Genomic DNA, 19,327 nt, shown 5'->3' on the forward strand with positions numbered 1-19,327 from the left:
GCCCTTCCGTTCAGGGATTCCATTCCACTCCATTTGCAACACTAAAAGACCAACACCAGCTTTAGGTTCAGCTTTGATTTCTAATACTCTTTATTGTTTTCCAACTGCAACAGAAAGAGATTATTTTAAATCCGAATCTGAAGAGTTCTATGAATGAAAGCTCTATGCTGCACGTGTGCAAAAATAAAAGTGGAGCTAATGAAGCAATTAACTCAAAATAAAGCCCTGCAATCGCAGGATTAGGAAGAGTCCAGTTAGACAAAAACCATCACCCAACAACCACATCAAGCTGATTGTCAAATCGTTTGCACTGTAGCAGCCTGCAGCCCAGAGCGAGTGGAGGGCTGTGTCCAGTCTAGCCCAAGGGGTCAAGGAAATGCAATCTAGAGAAGATAAGATCACTTTATTGGCCCTATACAATTTCTTGTATTAGGAATTTGTCTTTTCGCATACCCCAGCTTGCTCTCCATGAGACACAGACAGGGAGAGAAGCTGGGGGTCAGAGCGCAGGGTCAGCCATTTATACGGCACCCCTGGAGCAGCTGGGGTTAAGGGCCTTGCTCAGGGGCCCAACGGAGTAGGATTCCTCTGCCAGCTGCAGGATTTGAACCTGCAACCTTCCAGCCACAGGCGCAGATCCTGCATGGTTTGATAAGGGATCAGCCATGTACATGCAGTCGCAGGCAGGGCGGCCTGTGCCACCCCAGCACCCCCTCGGGCACACTACCGCTCACGGCAGGAAGGAGAGAGGGAGCCAGCGCCGGGGCACCAGACCCACAGCTCTGAGGGTTTTGGGTTTCAGGAGACAAACCTACCCTGCTGTCCGCCGCCACTGTACGGCCCTGATCTACAGAGGCGAAACGAGACCGACCCACGATGCACTGCGGCACAAGTCCCGGCTCAGACCGCCCGGTCCTCCTGGCCGCCGCGGCGGCTCTCGCTGTCGCGGGTCTCCCCGCCCCAGCGGCCGCCGGGCTCCCGGTGGGTGCGCTCGTGCTTCACCAGGTTGGAGCGGTGGTTGAAGCCGCGCGGGCAGCGCGGGCAGCGGAACTGGCGCTGGTTGCGGTGGGTGCGGCCGTGCTGCAGGAAGGTGGAGCGGTGGGCGAAGCTCTTGCCGCAGCCCTCCTCGCCGCAGCGGAAGGGCCGCTCGCCCGTGTGCGTGCGCACGTGCTCCGTCAGCGACGCCTCCCACTTGAAGCCGCGGCCGCAGGTGGGGCAGCGGAAGGGGCTGTCCTGCGCGTGCACGCGCTCGTGCTTCACCAGGCAGGCGGCGCGCTTGAACGCCTTGCCGCAGGCGGCGCAGCGGAAGGGCTCGGCCGCCGAGTGCACCGCCTGGTGCTTGGTGACGTCGCCCTGCAGCTTGAAGCACTTGCCGCAGGTGGGGCAGGGGTAGGGCCGCCGGTCGGAGTGCACCAGCCGGTGCTTGATGAGGTCGGCGCAGCGGGTGAAGCGCTTGTGGCACTGCGGGCACTCGTACGGGCGCTCGCCCGTGTGGATCCGCTGGTGCTCCTGCGAGGAAAGGCAGGACAGGGGGCGTGAGACCACGAGGCAGGGAGGAGGGACCAGGAGGAGATCCCCGACGATCCCCTTCTTCCGGTTCAGGGTCGCGGGGGCAAGCAACAGGCGGAAGGCAGGGTACGCCCTGGATGGGACGCCAGTCATTCACAGGACAGACACATACTCACACACTCACACTAGGGCCACTTTTCCTAGAACTCAATGAACCTCCCAGCATTTGTTTGGACAGCGGAAGGAAATTGGAGCATCCACAGGAAACATGCAACATGCAATAACATGCAAACTCCTCACAGACAGCACCCCAGGTCTGGCTGGATTTGAACCTAGGGCCCCGATGCCGTGAGGCTCTGCATCACTGAGCCGCCCTGCTTTACTCCCACTTTCTCAAAACGCCTCACACAAGCGTTCGCAGCTCGAAGCGCTGCAGGACACCCCTACGACACTCGGTCAGTTTCGCGCTCTGATCCGTGGTCCAGTTTGCTGGGAGAAAGCTGCCCCAGTCCGGGATACTCAGATCAGCCGAGCACGAACAGCACGAGTGTCAGCTCCCCTTGCACGAGGGTCCCCGGAACGCCCACCTGGAAGCCAAGCAGGTGCTTGATGTCCTTGTCACAGACGTCGCAGTGGTAGACCTTTGGGATCGGCCTCCTGCGAGCGGCTCGCCGGCTGGGTTTCTTCTGGATCCTCCTGCTGGGGAAGTCTGTCGGGGAGTCGGAGTCCCAGTTGCTCTCGATTTCCACCGTGACCTCGGGCGGTTCTGGAGTCTCTGGCCACACGGCGGGGCCATCGTCTCCCACCTCCAGCTTCAGCGCCAGGACGTCGCTGCGCCCCTCCTGAGCCCATGGGTCTGGGGGTTCGGATTTCACCGCGGCATCACCGTTATCGGCGGGGTCGGGCTTCACCGTGACGTCACCCCGAGGCGCGTACTCACACTGGGTGGCGACGTCATCGAACCGCGGCGCGTATTCCGTCTTGACCGTGACGTCACAGCGGCGGACAAGCAGGTCACCGTCCCGTCCCGACACCGGGAACTCTTCCTCCTCCCTCTTCACCTTCGCAGCCATTGCTCCGTCTGCAAAAATCGCGGCAGTTAAGAAATTCAGAAAAGCATGCTTTAGGGCACCACATGAAGGGAAGGGACTTATAGGCGGAGTAAAATATACATAAACGAAACGTGCAAGAGAATGGAGAAAAGACGGCAGTTTTGACAATAACAAAGTTATTTTTTCTTGATGTGGTTTAAGTTTATTATTTCTACTGTTGGGACCCACGCAAAAAGTGCAGAGAATTTATTGAAAGAGAACACAACGCCTAGGCTACAACAACAACAGCTGGTATCCATTCAGGAACGGCAGACGGGATAGCAGGACAGATCTCAACTCAAACACACCGCCGCAAAGCGGAAGTCTCGTCTCTCCGCTGCACGGAGCAGCAGCAGCAGGTCGCCCTGGTGCCTTTAAAATGAATTTCTCATTCGAGTGCGCACACGCCGTGCCTGATTCGAGACTTACACTCATGCCTTCCTCGGAGATGTTTTGCCAACAGGTTGCATTAGGCTTACCTGGACAAAACTGAACAAAACTCAGACGTTACTTTTTATTTCGGTACGCTAGGGAGGAGCAAAAAAAAAAAACAACTCATCACCCTCGAGTTGACCTTTTCATCAAGATTCATGATCCGGGTCACCCAACGGCGTCCATAGCGACAGCCACTCGCTCTGCATGGCAACCGACCGCTGACATGCCGAATTGTGTACAGCGCTTTAATACCGTAACAAGATCTTCACTGGTTTGATATTATATAAAGTGGCGGCGCTGCCCCTCGCTTAGGATTTAAAAAGACTGTGTGGAACGCAATTGTAACGTGTATGTAACACAGCTGTCGAGCTCTGCCCCAAGTAAAAATGGCGCTTCTGATGGCATCATCGCATCAAAAAAAGTACTTCCGTTGATGACCAAAACAAACATGGCGGAGAAGCGGCGGTCTGCTGCAGTGGTGGTCGAGGAGGACTCGAAACCCCCCAAACCGGACACGGAGAGAGAGTTTCTGTCGCAGGTGGGAGTGGAGGGGCCGCTCCGAGGGGCGCTGCTGAAGCTGCTGGAGGCCAGGGCGGAAGACCCCATCGCTTTCCTGGCCGATCACTTCACGAATTTGGCGCAGGCATCCGAAAACGGGGCAGCGAGCGGCGGCTGCGGAGCGGAGCAGCAGCTCCGGGCGAGAGCTCTGTGGCACCTCGGCCTTGCCCATCACTCCCAGAGGTGACACACTCCGCCACCGCTCGCTTGCGTTTTCACAGCTGATCCTCCTTCCTGACGAGGCAGCCGCGTCTGGCTCCCAGCGTGCTGAGCTCCTCCTCCGTTATTTTGGTACAATCCTTGCAGTCTGAGGGGGAATACGTTATTTTACTTAGATGCCCACTTTGGTGCAATTTCTTATATGTTCCCGATTTAAATACGTAGTGGGACTTAAGTTCAAGTCGGCAGCCCTGTCACCCTGCAGCTCCCAGCTGGCCGCCCCACTGGAGCCCAGCAGGTGTGAGCCTGGCCAGTACCTGGAGGGGAGACTCCTGGGAAAGCTAAGGCTGTTGCTGGAAGAGGTGTGAGTGGGACCAGTAGGGGGCGCTCACCCTGCAGTCTGTGTGGGTCCTAATGCCCCAGTATAGTGACGGGGACACTGTACTGTAAAAAGGCACCGTCCTTCAGATGAGACATAAAACCGAGGTCCTGACTCTCTGTGGTCATTAAAAATCTCTCGAGTGTCTCTTGAAAAGAGTAGGGGTGTTACCTGGCCAAATTTCCCATTGGTCTTTATCAATCATGGCCTCCTAATAATCCCCATCTCTGAACTGGCTTCATCACTCTGCTCTCCTCCCCACTGAGAGCTGGTGTGTGGGGAGCGGACTGGCGCATCACCCAGGAGGGGGTACACACTGGTGGTGGTGGAGGGGATCCCCATTACCTGTAAAGCCCTTTGAGTGGAGTGTCCAGAAAAGTGTAAAAAAATATTATTAATTATTATGAAGTAGGTAATTATAAACTTAGTGTTCACAAAGTTCACTAAATCCTAGCAATTTAGGGCTCCAGGTTAAACTGTTGTGAATTGGCTTTGTGGTTTCCAGGTGGGCGCAGGGCTTGGGGAGGTGTTGGGATGGGGGCGGCGCTGTACCAATCGGCTTGCAGGGTTCAGGGGGAGTGATCGCCATGGTAACCTGGAGCAGGAAGAGGGTCATCCAGGTCTGGATTAACTCGCCGCTTCTCTGAATGTGACGGTGGTCCGGCGTGGGCGATCCACGTGACGTAGACCACCGGGGCCCCTCCAGATCTCTGCACCCCAGAATCTTGCTACATCCAGCTGCTGGGTGGGCGCGGCTCAGCGCCGGCGGTGCCGGGCAGCTGCTGGGGGCGGGCAGGGCTGTGACGAGCCCATCAGTGCGGGGGGTTTCAGCTCCGCCTCACAGACTGAGGACCACCTGTAGTAGAGTAGTAGTAGAGTAGACCACCTGTAGTAGAGGAGCAGTATGCGAGCAGAGGAACAGGAGAGGCTTCTTCAGGAGTAGAGGAGTTTATCGCCATATGCTCATGTACACTGGAATTCTTATTCACACTGATCTCTCGGGACAGTACACCACTGCATGTAGATAGTACATCTATATAGAGAGTAATATACGAGATTTAATATATTTATAATATACCCAGTATAATACAATAGACCAGGACAATAAATATGTAGGAGTGAAAAGAACCATTGCAGGCCGTGCAAACGGTGCACAGTGCAGACGTGCACTGATTGTGAGGCGCCGTGGTGAACCGGTCAGGGAGAACTGCTGGGCCTCTTGTGGGGGCCGGGACGGCCGCTGAACTGACCCGTCTCCCCCCCTCGTCCGCAGGTGCGCCTTCAGCAACAACGTGCGCCTGGCCTACGAGCTCCTGGCGCAGGGCGGCGGGCACCGGCGGGGCGGGCTGCGGGGCCAGGCCTACTCGGAGCTGCTGCGCTGCCTGTGCCGGGGCGGCGGGGTGTCGGAGGCGGCGGCCGCGCCCCTCCTGCGCCGGCTGGGCTGCCAGGCCCACGAGGCCGTGCCCTTCGACCTCTTCCGGCAGGGCGTGCTGACCTGCGCCGTGTTCGCCGACCACCTGCGCGCCGCCCGCGTGCTGCACGCCGCCGTGGCGCGCGCCGGGCGGGGCCCCTGCCGGGCCGCGCTGGAGGCCCTCCGCGACGCGCTGGACACCGCCGACGCCCCCGACGCCGCCCGCTACCTGCAGGCCGGCGCCAAGATCGCCCCCTGCAGGCTGGCCCGCGCCATGGCCCTCGCCCGCGCCCCCGGAGAGGCTCACCCGGAGCCGCTCATGGAGCCCCAGGAATTCGAGGAAGAAGCAGCCGCCCTCTTCATCAGCCGAGTCAGAGCCGTGTCCTGAGCTGCACATTGAAACGAGAAGCCCTGGGACACAGATCCTTCCGGCTCCTTCCGAACGGAATCGCTCCTTAAACACTGTGCGCAAGGTCCAGATCTGTAAACTGGGCAACAGAATTCCCATTTATTGTAAAACTGTCATTCCTGAGGTCTAGAAGATCACCCAGTATTACTGCTATTCAGTCTACTGGAGCCCTGAATCTCCAGTGCATGAGCATGGCTGCTTGTTTCCAGTAACGACTCTTTGTTTCCTTGCCCAGTAACCTGCACGCTGCCGAACGTGTGTGAAACGGCTGAGACTGTGCTGAGGGGTGTCGCACTCCGGGCCTGCAGGTCTGTGCTGCTGCAGCAGTCCGGCCTTGTAGTGAAAATCAAAAATGGAAATGTGTTTTGCTGGGTGGGTGAGAGGGTGTACTGGAAGCGACACAACACCAGGCCGGAAAGGGAGCACGCACAAACCAGCACAGCCGACTGACACCCGGGGCCGCGATCAGTGGCCTCGCCGTGTCTGCAGAGCTGGGGCAGGCGTTCGCTCGGACAGGAGAAACCATCCGCCCGCGTCGGACACCTCCTCCTGTTCTCGTCTCCCGTTTAAGACTAATAAAGAGACATTGCAGTTGCTTTGCCTGTTTGTGTCCTCTCGAAGGTGGCGGGTTGGTTGTAGGCGCTGGGGCGGGCGAGCGCAAACTGGGGGCTGTCTCACGTTATCTACGGCGGTCCAGAAACACCACAGCTCCACGCTCTTCCCTGCTGCAGTATCAGGTTTTAAATCAAATCAAAGTTTATTTATCAAATGCACAGCAGTACAGCGTGCAGCAGTAGTTGCTGGCAATGAGATGTCTTTTCTGCGAGCTCACAAAAATCACAGAAATCACAAAATTGAGGTTATGAAAATAAGGTTACATAATAATGGATGCAATAGAAACGGAATAAAACTCGATATGAGTAGAGTTGCTATGTAATCCTGAGGGTTTAAGTGCACTGAGCACAGCAGGGACCTTTGGGCATTGAGTTTGAAAGTGCTCCGAGCTGCAGGTGGGGTATTTGTGTTTGCCTTTTTAAACACATTAACCTGGGTGGAAAGGTTTACAATGACGGGCGCTATGACCCAAAGCAGGTCTCGGAGACGAGGCGCTGCCCGGCTGAGCTCGTGTCCAGAGGAGGCGCGCAGTCCCGCCTCTGTCCGCCAGGTGGCAGCGGAGGGAGGCGCGCGGAATCTCGGCTGTTCCCCCACTCCCGAGCCAAGCGCGCGCACAGGACCGCGATAAACCCGCAGGTCCAACCGACCACCCGCGCCCCGCTGCTCACGCACGCACGCACTGGCACGGCGGGGGGGTCCTCGCGGAGATGTGTGTGTGCACGCATGCACGCACGCACGCACTCCGGACCCGCGGGGATGATCAGACCGTGTCCTGGCCATCTGTGCGCTCTGCGGGACACGCGTGGGGCGGGGGGCCCGGGAGGAGCCTTCTGTCCCGTCCTGTCTCATACCGCACTGCCCCTGTTTTCATTCCCCTGGCCGGCAATCCTGTGATGAAGCTGCATGGACAGTCCTCTGTCCGCCCTGCCTTGTCGAGACGACTCTGTCGGCACGAACTCGTGATTAATCCACAGAACAATCAGTATGAGTTTCCACGTGTGACGCGCGTGACTGGGCACGCTCACATCCCCGCGGCGATGTCGTGCTGGTGTGTGAGCGGTCACGGAGCACCGTGCAGGACAGAGCCCCGGCGGCCAATAACTAAGCACGACCTGGGAGGCTCCCGTGTGAACGGGCCACCAGGAGCCAGGCGGCGAGAGAGAAAGTGAAAGCAAGCGGGGGCTGACGGGGGGTGTGCGTGCGAGCGCGGCGCGGCGCGCGGCTCCGGCACAATATTGGCTTTTGTCCGCCGCTCGGCGTGGAGGGGAGGCGCCCCCGCCGCCGGGAAATGGTACCGCCCGCCCATTGACCGTTATTGGCACGAGCGACTCCTTTCAAATCCCCCCCCCACCTTACCGGGATACGTCACTCTCGCCAACCAGCGGCGACTCAGCCCCGGCAGAGAAAGCCCCCCCCGTTCCCAGGGGGATCAACCGAGAAAACCGCCTTCTCTTTGTGGGCAGGAGGCTGACTTTCCCCTCCCCTCCTCTCTCGGTCTCACCCCCCCCCCCGCCCTCCTCTCTTGGTAGCGGCCGGGTCGAACTGGTGTTTTTTTCTCCTGACGCCGGTTCAAGATGGCGGCGGCGCTCCTGGAGGGACGGAGTCGCTCGAACTGATAAAGAGGAGAAAAAAAAGAAAGAGAGAGAGAGACCGAGGGGAGAGGAAAAAATTTGAAAAAAAAATCGTCCGCCTTCCTCCCTCCTCCTCCTCCCCTTTCCCGCCTACTCGGAGTTTCTTCCTCTCTTTCCCGCTGCCGATATTTCTGTGAAAATGTTCGGTTTCTAACGCCGGAGGAGAGCGGAGGTGATGGGAGAGAGGCTGGAACTGAAGCTGAAGTCGCCGGTGGGAGCCGAGGCGGCGGGCTACCCGTGGCCGTTACCCATATACGTGAGTGCCGCTGGCCTAAATCCTCTGTTTGTGCGGGTTTCGCCCCCTGCGGGGATCCCGGCTCCGCCGTGTCCGTGCGGCGCCTCGCCTCGCCTGGCCTCGCCTGGCAGGCCGGCGGGCTGCGCTCCGGCTGGGTCGGGTCATTGTTGTTGCTGTCGCTCTCGCCGTCCTCCCGTCCCGTCCCCGTCGACGGGCCGGCGCGTCCAAAAAAAAAAAAACCCGCAGACTCTCACAACCGGGTACTGGGGTTTTCAAAACAGAAAAAAACAACAACAGCAGCACATGAGGACGGACCCCCTTCGTGCGGGCTTGTGACTGGGATGAGGAGTCTTTCCAAACTTTCTGCCTTTCCGGGAGAGGAGATGGCGCACGGCGGCAGGTCGGGGGCTCTCTCCGGGCTGCGCTGGGCTGTAGCAGGGGGGGGGTCCCCCTCTTTCCCTCTGTTTTAGGGGGTCCCGTGCGCTGCCCCGTGTCCCCCGGGTGGTGGGGGGGCAGCCTTTGCGTTTGTGTGTCTTGGAGTTTGTTCTTGGAGTTGGGACTCGGGGTTCCATGCCCGCTTAGCTGCTCGATTGCTTTGTCTTGGCTGTAGCGTACCCCCTCTTTCCCCCCCTAAGCCCCCCAGAAAGCTGGTTTAGCGACGTCTGTGGATGTCATATAATCACAGGCGACTGGGGCCCTCGGGGGCGTCTTATTTAGACCAGATCTGTCTGGTGTCTGACTGGTTCTGCCTGCAGTAGTATTTCAGCAGCTGGGGGATCGTCGTCTCGGTTATTTTCTATTTTTGCATGTTTTATTTTTTTAAAAGGGAGGGCTGGTCGTTAGGGGTGCGATTTCAGTCTCTGGTTTTGCTGCACCGTGTTTAGAATGCTGCATTTGCGTCGGAACGTGAAAGCTCAGACAGAACTAATTGATACACGTTTCGCGAAGCAATCTTGACAGCTGGGTAGTTGGTACAGTTTAGCTGGGTGCCGTACGGAAAACGACATAGTGACTTACATGAGGTGTTTTAATACGTGTTAGTATTTTTAAGATGTAGGACAGACGCATAAGGTCACCGTCTGCCTTAAATCCGTGATGCATCGCAGAGGTATTTAGCATGAATTTACAAGCAGATGTTTAGACTAATCAAATCTCGTCGTTCTCAACGCGACAGTCGAAACTGGCGCTTTCCCCATTTCAAATAAAGTCACGGATCCGATTTTGTGCTGGTGGTCTCCAAGTGGGCGTTGAACGAGAGTCCAGTGTTTTGGGATACGTGCTCGTGTCCCGAGTGGAGAGCCCCTGGGGGGCGGGACGCTTGGACTGAGCTGCTGGGATAGAAAGAGCACCGGTGTTAAAAATACGGAGCTGGCGCCGATCCGCCCCCCCCGAGATCCGGTCAGCCTGTCGTGTGTGCCGGCCGTCAAGGGTCACTTCAGGTAGCGAGTGAAACGGCAGGATTGACGCGACTCCCAGCGGCCGCCTCCCACAGTGCGCCTGACCTAGTTCCGGGATGAATTCTCCGACTCGCATCGCTCTGATCTGTCGTCATGACGTCATGCTGTCCCGAACGCGCGTTGAAGTGAAACGTGCGGCGTTGCTGAAGGGCTCCGTGCGCTGGATTTCATCCTAAGGGAACTCCCTGCTCGTCCTCGTCGGGAGCGGTGTGCTCCTTGTGCAAGCTGGCCCTCCCCGCTCTTAAGAAAAGAATCACTGTGCAATTCAGGCTCGAGTTAAAGAAAGCACAGTATTGACGCGAAGCATTACAACAGAAGTCTGCTGGGATCTATGAATGGGCGAGTTCCTGCTCCAGTTTAGGAATAGGGAGACGGCAGCGTGCAGGTGCGAACCTGTCCAAGGCCAAGCATACCACTGCCACAACTGGGAATGTGCAGACCATGTGTGTTGCTCCTGCAGGAAAGAATATGGCGCAGCTTGTGTTTAATCTTCATATCATTACTGTCTGAGGACACGCAGGAATAGCAACGCCCCCCCGGACAGTGTAAGAATTAAACAGAACACTTCTCTGCTGTCCAGAGGTGTAGTAGTTGACAGGGAGGCTTGAAAAGCACATTGGGAGTTGACATAAACTTGTTTTGCTAACATACGAACAGAGTTTCACTTCCCCCGCCTGTGGTGCGGTGTGACGAGATAAGACAATGGGGTAAACATTTGTCTCCGCTTGTGCAACAGCAGAGCTGGTCGACCAGGCGTCAGAGGGGTGTGTCTGGGAGTGGATGTGCGCAGGCTGTGGAGGTGGAGGCCGGGCAGCTGAGAGCTCTGCGTGAGGTGACACCGCTCGGGGGCGTCTGGCTGCCCTTATCAGATTGGAGGGTGGTCTGAACGGAGGCGTGGATGAGGGAGTGAATACAAAAACAATCGGAGAGAGACGAGAAGGCTGTGGTTTTTTGACAGTACTCTGAGGCTGTTTCCGTTATCTTTTTTTCTAAGAACTTCGGTATAAAGAAGCGTGCTAAAAAAAATCTGTAGCGTCAAAGAAAAAACCCTGAATGTGGTTTTAGAAGGAAAATAGTCGTGACTTAATCACCTGTGTACGTTTTTTGTGTGCGCGTTTTGATCGGAGAGATTGCTTTTATTCTGCCGATTTCAGAGAAAGCTGATGACGAATGCTGGTTTCCCTGGAATACCCAACCATCTGGAAAACTGGTCTTGCGTGCCGATGGGGGTGTCTCAGCACCTGTGGCTGCTAAGGGCTGAGTCACCAATGGGCTGTTAAATATGGACATGGTTTCTGGGGATTAAACTAGGTAACCTGCGTTTTCCTCTTGACAGAGCTCCCAGTAATGTGGGTTATAGTCAGCCTTGTCTACTGTCAGCTCTCCTGCTCCCTCTCAAGGAGAGGACAAGCTGTCCTATTGCTCAGCAGTTCATTCCAGGCCAGGGTTTACCTGCTACCTGTTTTTGTACAGGCTCCAGGATCAGGTGCTGGTCATGTCAGGCCTGCTCTCGCTTTTGAGCAGACTTTCATAGACCGGACATGGAGGTGAAAGTTATCTATGGCTTCTAAACATTTCTCTCGAGCTTCAGCCTCTTCTGTGGAATGAGATGTTCAGAGACCCCACGGCCGGTGAAGGCGGATTTCAGACGCGCTCAGTCCGGCCTGAATTTCCACTCCACTTTTTATCTTTGCTTCTCTGCTTCACCCTGCTGTTCAGCTGAGCTACTGGTGCAGAAAGGCTTCTCCCCTAAGGTGGTGGATGAAGTCACTCTCCTGTATATGAAAGGCCACTGTACTAATAACCGCATTCATGTTACAATTGATCCAAGAGCTGGTATCTCTCGGTGCCTCGAGCAGCTGTGCTCGGGGGGGTCCGGTGTTGTTTCCGCCTGGTGTACGGTTGTGGTCTGGATCTGCATTTTTTGTCCTGTGCAAGCACAGAGCCACCTACACTGCCAGCACTGGCCTCCATAAGCTTGGCGCCTTCAGCCAGTGCATGCTAGCTGCATTTGCGCATGTTTACCGAGTTTCAGCCGAATGCGTCACTATCTGTATTTGCAGCTAAGTTGCCTGGCTGCCTTGACAAGGCTTCTTAATAAAGATATAAACCTGGCAGCTCCCTTTTAAAGTCGGGGGGTTTGTATGCTTCTTTTTAAAGTCGGGAAGTGGTTAATGCTCTTTACATGCATCAATGCTGCTGAATGCACAGTATTTGCATTTGAGCTTCAGCAATGCAGTCAGTAAAATTCTGGAGCTGGTGTAACCTGACATGGATCCAACTCCTGTGCACCACGAGTCTTGTTCAGTCTTTCCTGTTTTTTTTTTTCTAAACAGGCAATTTTCTTCCTTTCGATTCCACAACTCAAGACAGATGTACTCAAATCTTTGACTCATGGTGTTTCCTCAGTCCTGGAATAGTCACGGTGTCTGTGGGTGTAGCTGCGCTGCGCAGGTCTCTGTGACCCTCCTGCACGAACAATAGTCGGACATAGTCGGGGGGACCATGGCCTCTGTCTTTGTGATCTGCAAATGGTCCCCCTGAGAGTGGGCTGGTCAGTGACCACAGTCCTTTTTAATGCACACCCATTATAAAAAAAAAAAAGATTACTTTTTGACCCAGTTTGAATTTGCTGATTTTAGTTCAGTCGTCCAACAGTCCTGGGAGAGGTTACCGTGTGTAAGTGTATGAAAGTACCACTAATGTGTTCACTTTAATATACAGCTTGACTGTACATGGCCACTGTCTGCACAGAGAGAGGATAGACACATTCACAGAGAAACCAACTCCAGACACCCTGTCTCTCTCTCTCTCTCTCTCAGACACACGCACTCGCACTCCTCATCTGTCTCATTAAATCATCCCAAACTGCTTCCATATGAAGAACACCTCTGAGCTCTGGAAAGAGGCGCACTGTGTGTGCGTGCGTTTGCCTTGTGTACCTCTGTGTAAATACAGAGCTCAGTCATGTATACTTTCACATTGTGCTGTTGACTGAACTGGATAGATTAGCGCGGTCGATCGTCAACCCACTTGCGTGTGGGACACCCACACACTCTCCCCCATACCCCACACCGTAAACACCCTGACTCAGACTCTCACACGCCCTCAGATCCACATGCTACGCACAACACTTGCCGACTCCAACACAAACAGACGTCTCTGCCAAGAACCGGCAGGAAAAACAGCCCTTTCCAAAACCTCCGGCCTGAGTGAAAACATTCCCCGCACACCCCAGAAAGAGTCCTGCTGGTATCGCTCAGGCGTGACTCGGTGAACACGCAGCACAGACCGGTGACTGATTCAAAAACAAAGAGGAAACGAAACAGCTCATCAGTGTAACTTCCATCCTACAATTAGACTAACAGGGGGTTGAATGAGACTCAGAAAGGACATTCAGGGAGGCGGGGAGCTGACACATTTCTCGTTGTTTATGTAACAGACGTGCTCTTGTTAGTCACTTGTTCTTGTGAGTAATGTGAGTAATGTGGAGTGAAGGGGCGCGATCTTGCTCATCTCTGTACTCCCCTGCCGGTGACTCAGTCTGGGGCAAAAGATGAGCAAGAGAACGGTAGTAAGAGAGGGACAGCGTGTTCGCCTGAGTCACTTCCGTGCAGTTTTTTTGGGTTTTGCTGCGCTTCCCCCCTGCAGCTGGTCGGAGGGAGGCAGAGCTCTCTGATCCCGCCCGCTCGCTCGCTCGCTGGGGGCTATTTTTAGCCGTGCCGCGCGTGCCCCGGCACGCCGTCTGTGCGTGAGCCGGCCCGGCGCGCCTCGCCGTCGCGCTCGCTCCCGGCGGGGACGGGCGCGCCCGCGGGTTTGTTTACACGGCGGCCCGCGTGAGGTGGGCGAGCCCGTGTTTTAAAAGAGAGTTTTTAATATAAAATTGAAAGTTGTGCGTGTGTACCTTATTCCCTTTCGAATTTGGGTATATATATATGTGAATGTATACGTGCGCTTTCGGTTAGCGTGAAATACAGCGTCCTTTACTCCCAAAAGCAGGCGCTTCAAGCCAAAAAAAAAAGTTAAAATGAAACACGGCGCTCTGAAGGCTTCAGCTTTTATTAGCTTTGTGGGGAATGGCAGAGAAAATCAAGATAACTTCACCCAGGCAGTGAAATTGTGTACTTTACCACAACGTGACGGGAACACAAGGGTTACAGGGGTGGAAAACAGGAAACTGTCTCATTCTATTAGGGGAGAGACCTGAGCCGCCTGCCTCGCAGGCGCTCCGGTGGGATGGGAACCAGGAACTGGGTCAGTAGGTCAGGGAGGCGAATGGCTAGAATTCCTGAATTCCTCTGTTCGAGTGCAGAGGGATTAGTCACTCCGGCAGCACTGCGCTCTCAATCCAAATCCAAAACACCACAGTGCTGCCAGCACAGAGCGCGCACGCCTCTGCCCTGGCGACAGAGCCCAGAGGAGTCAACAATCAACTTTATTTTATATAGCGCCTTTAAAGGTGGCTCCTGCAAGCGCTTTACAGAATGACAACAGCAACAATTACAAATGAACAATAAGAAATCCACAAGATAAACACGATGAGAATACACAGAGGAGACAGTAGATGGTGGTAGTAAATATAATGGACGCAGAGGGATTCTTCCTTCTTCACTCCCCGAATCGGTTTGAATAAACGTCTACTGGCTTGACCCTTGAACAGCCCAGCGTGTGTTTTTTGTCAGCAGTCACTTGCTGGAGAGAGATCTCTCTCTCTCTCTCTCTCTCTCTCTCTCTCTCTCTCTCTCTCTCTCTCTCTCTCTCTCTCTCTCTCTCTCTCTCTCTCTCTCTCTCTCTCTCTCTCTCTCTCTCTCTCTTACTTACCTTCCGTAATTTAAATACAGTGGTACATTTTAAAACTGGCAGGTAACAATGTAAATGCTATACGGTGTAATGCTTTATGCAGTGGTCTAAAATCTGCAGTCTACAGTGCGAAAGAGGGAAGCTGTACTATTGCGTGGAATTTGCATGATCTTCTCATGTTCACATGGGGTTTCTGCTGGTTTGCTTGGCTCTTCTCAGATGTCCCCTGCAGTGGACTTGTGTGCCCTCAGTCCAGTCTTGTGCTCTGTCCTGCCGCCTTTACTGGGATGAGCAGCTTTCTGCTGATGAGAACCTGAGCTTGGAAAGCGAGGAGGCAGGTTGGTCTGAAATGCTGACCAGAGGACAGGCACGGCTGTCCCTCTCTGCAGGTCTACAGGCAGGTGTGATGTGCTCTTCTGTCGAGATATTTGTCTTCAGCTTCTTAACTCCATTTTGTCTCTCTTTCTTCTTACAGGATAAACACCATGATGCTGCTCATGAAATTATTGAAACAATTCGGTAAGAACTAAAATCAGTTTTATTCTCTTATCCCTATACCCTACCACCACCTACAACCACAGTGTTAATAAGTGCATTGGGCATTTTCATCTGCTTTCTGACCACCATTTAAAACCATTGCTTTCATAGAATATTTTAAAAATACCTCCAACCTCAAATACAGTAATCCTAATGGAGTGGGATGCTCTTAAGTGCACAGTTTTAACTCACCAGAGCAGGTGTTGAAGATGATCCTTATCTTTTGCTCATTCAAAGGTGGGTGTGTGAGGAGATTCCAGACCTGAAGCTGGCCATGGAGAACTATGTACTGATTGACTATGACACCAAAAGGTGAGAGCGAACCATTTTCAGCATGGGGTCAGGGATCAAAGGGCAGCAGGTCGTGCAGTCCACATTGCTTTAGATGATGGTAGTGGGTAGGGCTGGGCGATATGACCTCAAATCAGTATCACAATAATTTCACTTATTTACCTCTTAATGATAAATTAACAATTTTTTAAACCCTTGAATTTATATGATTACATGATATGCTGAAAGCTCATGTTTTAAATGACATAATTCATGGAAACACAGTAACTTTTAATGAACGTTAATTGAACATTTAAACATTGCATTTATGAAAAATATAGAACTTTGAATATTTATCAAATGCAGACTAAATCTAAATGTCTCGCATCTTATAAATTTTCAATATAAATTATCTCATTCCTTCTGCGTGAATGTTTTGCACATTGAGTGGCATTAGTAAATGCTTGCGTTAGAGACAGCTGTTTGGGGGAATCACTTCGGCCCTGAGTGCGCTTGTCAGTCTCTCTCGTGCACTCTTCATATGGTTGTGTTTCAAGTGATGAAACAAAATTCTCATGTTACGTTTGGGCACAGAAAATGGTTTTCCGACAGTTTACATCTGACTTCTCTTTGTTTAGTATCCTGTTTGCTGAAGCCAAAATGTGACCAAACCATGGACACGGAATCTTTTTTAGATACCAGCTCGTCTTCGTTTGTACTCGAGTCCTCCCTGCCTGACTGGGGTTCAGCATGAGCGCTCGTGTTGCCTCATGCCCGGCACGCGTCTTTGTTTTTCGAATGAAGAGCAAGGGGTGGACGAGGCAGAAGCATGTGACTGGATTTGACGACTGGGTGTTGCAGTTTTTTAAGGCTTTCCCTACTGCATGCTCATGAAAGCACGCAGTGGGGAAAGCCTTTACCGAACATACCGACATAAGCAAAATTAGGTCGGTGGAGGTTCTTAATGTCAGTATCGGTAAATTTTCGGTATATCGCCCAGCCCTAGTAGTGGGCTATTGTTAGGTGTTGAGGTTGAAATGCTAAACTCTGTTGCCCAGTGATTGTGTGTACCCTGTGTGTGGACGGGGTATTTTTCTGTCCCTATTGTTGTATTTCTCATTGTAGAGGTTAGTCATGAGAGGCTTCTTATGCGGTTTCAGGGTTTGTCTCACAGTGAGTATTTTTATTTATCTAACAATGTGTCGGTGTTGCTTTCTCTGTTGCAGTTTTGAGAGCATGCAGAGGCTGTGTGACAAGTACAACAGGGCGATCGACAGCATCCATCAGCTGGTGAGTAGAAATAATGAAACTGCTTAACTGCCTAACAAACCTAACAAGAGTCCAGTAACTTGAATAGGTGAGATTAAAGTGATCTGGACAGCATGCACTCAAATCTGAAACATCAGTCCCTTGCAAGTCTTAGTATTTCATGTAATCTGTCTCTCACTACTATAGCAACAGTGTTAACAGAGTGATTAAGGGTGGGTTTAAGGTTTGGCTGGAGTGATGCTCCCATGGAATGACCTGGAAGTACTAGGTATTCCTGAGCTCTTTTCTGACCACTTTCTTGAAGCTGACCGGAAGGAGAATATAGCAGTGAGTGCTCAGGGTGTGTAGTGATTATAAAGTGTGGACGATGGAAGAAATGGCCTAGAAACTGCGGTGTGCAGTACAAATGAAATACTGTCAGCTGTACAGCTGTCTCAGGTGCTCGTGTGGCTGTGTGTTTGCAGTGGAAGGGCACCACCCAGCCCATGAAGTTGAACACTCGCCCCTCCAACGGCCTGCTGAGGCACATCCTGCAGCAGGTGTACAACCACTCCGTCACCGACCCCGAGAAGCTCAACAACTACGAGCCCTTTTCGCCCGAGGTGTACGGGGAGACCTCCTTCGACCTGGTGGCGCAGATCATCGACGAGATGGAGATGATGGAGGAAGACACCTTTGTGGACCTCGGCAGTGGTCAGCAGCCGCTCTCTTGCCGCGTTATTCCTTTGAGATCAGTGGATCACCTCCTATCTGTTATCTGCTTTGGGGACCTTTTGAAATAAAAAGCTCCATATGCGTAGTAGAGTAGTTTATTGCCACATGTACACTGGAATTCTTAATCGCACTGATCTCTTGGGACATGGACAGTACAGCAGACAACACCACAACGTGGACAGCACATTACAAACATAATAAATAACAGGAATAATTATCATTATTATAAATCATAATAAATGTTGTGGACAATAAATATGTGGTGGTTAGAGAGAAAAAATCATGGTAGACCATGCAAAAAGTCTGTAGTGCAGACGTGTATCGAGCCTGAGGCTTTGCAGCTCATTGTTGAGGATGCATGAATGTGCGGAGTTATCTGAATTGGAAGGACCTATCCTTGTTATTGGTGTGTCAGTAATAAGAGGAGGCGGATTGCGTTGGTTGGTTCAGATTGACTGATTGGAACGGGCTCCTCTTTGGCTCACAGGTGTGGGACAGGTGGTGCTGCAGGTTGCCGCGGCGACGAACTGCAAACACTTCTATGGTGTGGAGAAGGCAGACATCCCAGCAAGTTACGCCGAGGTGAGGCTCCCCCCCCCCCCCCCCGAACCCCACTCCCCTCCCAACCGACCCAGGAGAGTCTCCCGTTGCCCGATTATTTTATTTACTGATCCTTACAAAGGTAAAGTTAATTATGGTGCGTGTTCGCCACCTCCGGGCTGGACCGCGAGGAGTCGGGTCGTAAACGGGCGCGAAACCAGAAGCAGGCGTGTGTAGAGAAGAGGGGAGCCACAGGCTCGGGGGGTCAGCGTGATGAGGAAGCGGTGGGGTGACCAGCCGCCCTGTGCTTGTTTCTGCAGTCGATGGACAAGGAGTTCAAGAAGTGGATGAGGTGGTACGGGAAGAAGCATGGCGAGTACACGGTGAGTGGGCCGGCCCGGGTCGCTGGAAGCTCCTGGTGTCGCCGCCATCATGGCGCCGACCAGTAGCACTCAATCCGATCTCTCCCCGACCTGGACAGAAATCCCCCCCCACCCCCTCCACAAAATTAACGGGTGGGGGGGCTGGAATGAATAATGAGTACCCCCTCCCCCCCCCCCCAGGCCTACGACTGAGTAACAGGGCCGCGTGAGTCCTGGCCTCCCTTAAGTTAAGTGACACATTAGGCCAACTGGGGCCTCACAGTTCTGCTCAGGGATCAGTAGCACTGTGTGTGCAAAGCTGGTCTAATGCACCAAGAGAAGTCTGGGGGAACAAACAGGAGGAGTCTAGGTTAAAGATTTCCTTGGAATGCTGTGGATAACGTGGATTAGATTTTAACTCTCATGGAAGGGGAATGGCCAAATTAGGGTGTGTAGAAAGAGAAAGCTGATTAAGACGCTTGTTGATCTGGCAGGGTGTCTGCAGGGGGGCACTGTAGGCTGTGTTGGTTTTGTCTGTCAAACGGGTTCTTATTTTTATTACAACTGTGAAGTATTTTAGAATTAAATCAGCTATGGTTTATTAAAAATTAATTTGCCATTATATGCAGAACAAATAATATTAATTTCTTTTTGGATGATCATAAATGTATAGGGTGAAGACTTAAACTGTGGTCTTACTTATTGAAATCAAATAACAGGCTCATAAAAGTCTGTTATGTATAATAATGAAAATAATCCAATCCAAGCGGTACTGCAAGGTAGGCAAAGATACTTTTTTCTGTTGCACATTGATTTAAATGAACATTTGTCTCCACTTCTTTTTCTCTTAAAACACCATAATTACATTTCTACAACTGCAGATCCTTTAAGGTATAAAATGTCAGCATTTCTTTCCCCGTCTTATGACCATTTTTGGTCAGCAGGT

At 53.0% G+C, this 19,327-nt stretch overlaps 3 protein-coding genes across 7 annotated transcripts in view; 2 read left to right on the forward strand and 1 right to left on the reverse strand.

The window, feature by feature from the left end:
* Nucleotides 1-60: 60 nt before the first annotated feature.
* On the reverse strand, nucleotides 61-2,582 carry LOC148639262 (uncharacterized). Its single transcript, XM_088621946.1, has 2 exons — nucleotides 2,097-2,582; nucleotides 61-1,509 (listed from the first exon to the last, which is right to left on the reverse strand). The coding sequence occupies exons 1-2, from the start codon at nucleotides 2,580-2,582 to the stop codon at nucleotides 901-903; spliced, it is 1,095 nt and encodes a 364-aa protein (XP_088478072.1). The 3' UTR covers nucleotides 61-900.
* An 886-nt stretch (nucleotides 2,583-3,468) lies between these two features.
* Nucleotides 3,469-6,545, forward strand: tpgs1 (tubulin polyglutamylase complex subunit 1). Its single transcript, XM_088621953.1, has 2 exons — nucleotides 3,469-3,776; nucleotides 5,405-6,545. The coding sequence occupies exons 1-2, from the start codon at nucleotides 3,469-3,471 to the stop codon at nucleotides 5,928-5,930; spliced, it is 834 nt and encodes a 277-aa protein (XP_088478079.1). The 3' UTR covers nucleotides 5,931-6,545.
* An 890-nt stretch (nucleotides 6,546-7,435) lies between these two features.
* Nucleotides 7,436-19,327, forward strand: part of dot1l (DOT1-like histone H3K79 methyltransferase) — a 40,212-nt gene continuing 28,320 nt past the window's right edge. Inside the window, exons 1-7 of one of the 5 annotated variants that reach the window (XM_088621920.1) lie at nucleotides 7,436-8,453; nucleotides 15,165-15,208; nucleotides 15,464-15,538; nucleotides 16,723-16,786; nucleotides 17,230-17,458; nucleotides 17,967-18,061; nucleotides 18,340-18,402. In XM_088621920.1, coding sequence (XP_088478046.1) covers nucleotides 8,373-8,453; nucleotides 15,165-15,208; nucleotides 15,464-15,538; nucleotides 16,723-16,786; nucleotides 17,230-17,458; nucleotides 17,967-18,061; nucleotides 18,340-18,402 — 651 coding nt within the window. In that variant the 5' untranslated portion in view covers nucleotides 7,436-8,372. Of the gene's footprint in view, nucleotides 8,454-14,959; nucleotides 15,028-15,164; nucleotides 15,209-15,463; nucleotides 15,539-16,722; nucleotides 16,787-17,229; nucleotides 17,459-17,966; nucleotides 18,062-18,339; nucleotides 18,403-19,054; nucleotides 19,161-19,327 lie in introns of those variants that run through there. The other 4 variants (XM_088621923.1, XM_088621921.1, XM_088621922.1 and 1 more) reach the window with 4 other exon arrangements.

This window comes from Lepisosteus platostomus, chromosome 27 (genome assembly GCF_059453375.1).
Source record: "Lepisosteus platostomus isolate fLepPlt1 chromosome 27, fLepPlt1.hap1, whole genome shotgun sequence".
Classification (NCBI taxonomy): Eukaryota; Metazoa; Chordata; class Actinopteri; order Semionotiformes; family Lepisosteidae; genus Lepisosteus; species Lepisosteus platostomus.

Coding starts and splice junctions, on each gene's coding strand:
- LOC148639262 (XM_088621946.1), bottom strand. CDS start 2,582: ATGGCTGCGAAGGTGAAGAGGGAGGAGGAAGAGTTCCCGGTGTCGGGA. Junction 1,510..2,096: donor AGCACCTGCTTGGCTTCCAG/GTGGGCGTTCCG, acceptor CTTTCCTCGCAG/GAGCACCAGCGGATCCACAC.
- tpgs1 (XM_088621953.1), top strand. CDS start 3,469: ATGACCAAAACAAACATGGCGGAGAAGCGGCGGTCTGCTGCAGTGGTG. Junction 3,777..5,404: donor CTTGCCCATCACTCCCAGAG/GTGACACACTCC, acceptor CCTCGTCCGCAG/GTGCGCCTTCAGCAACAACG.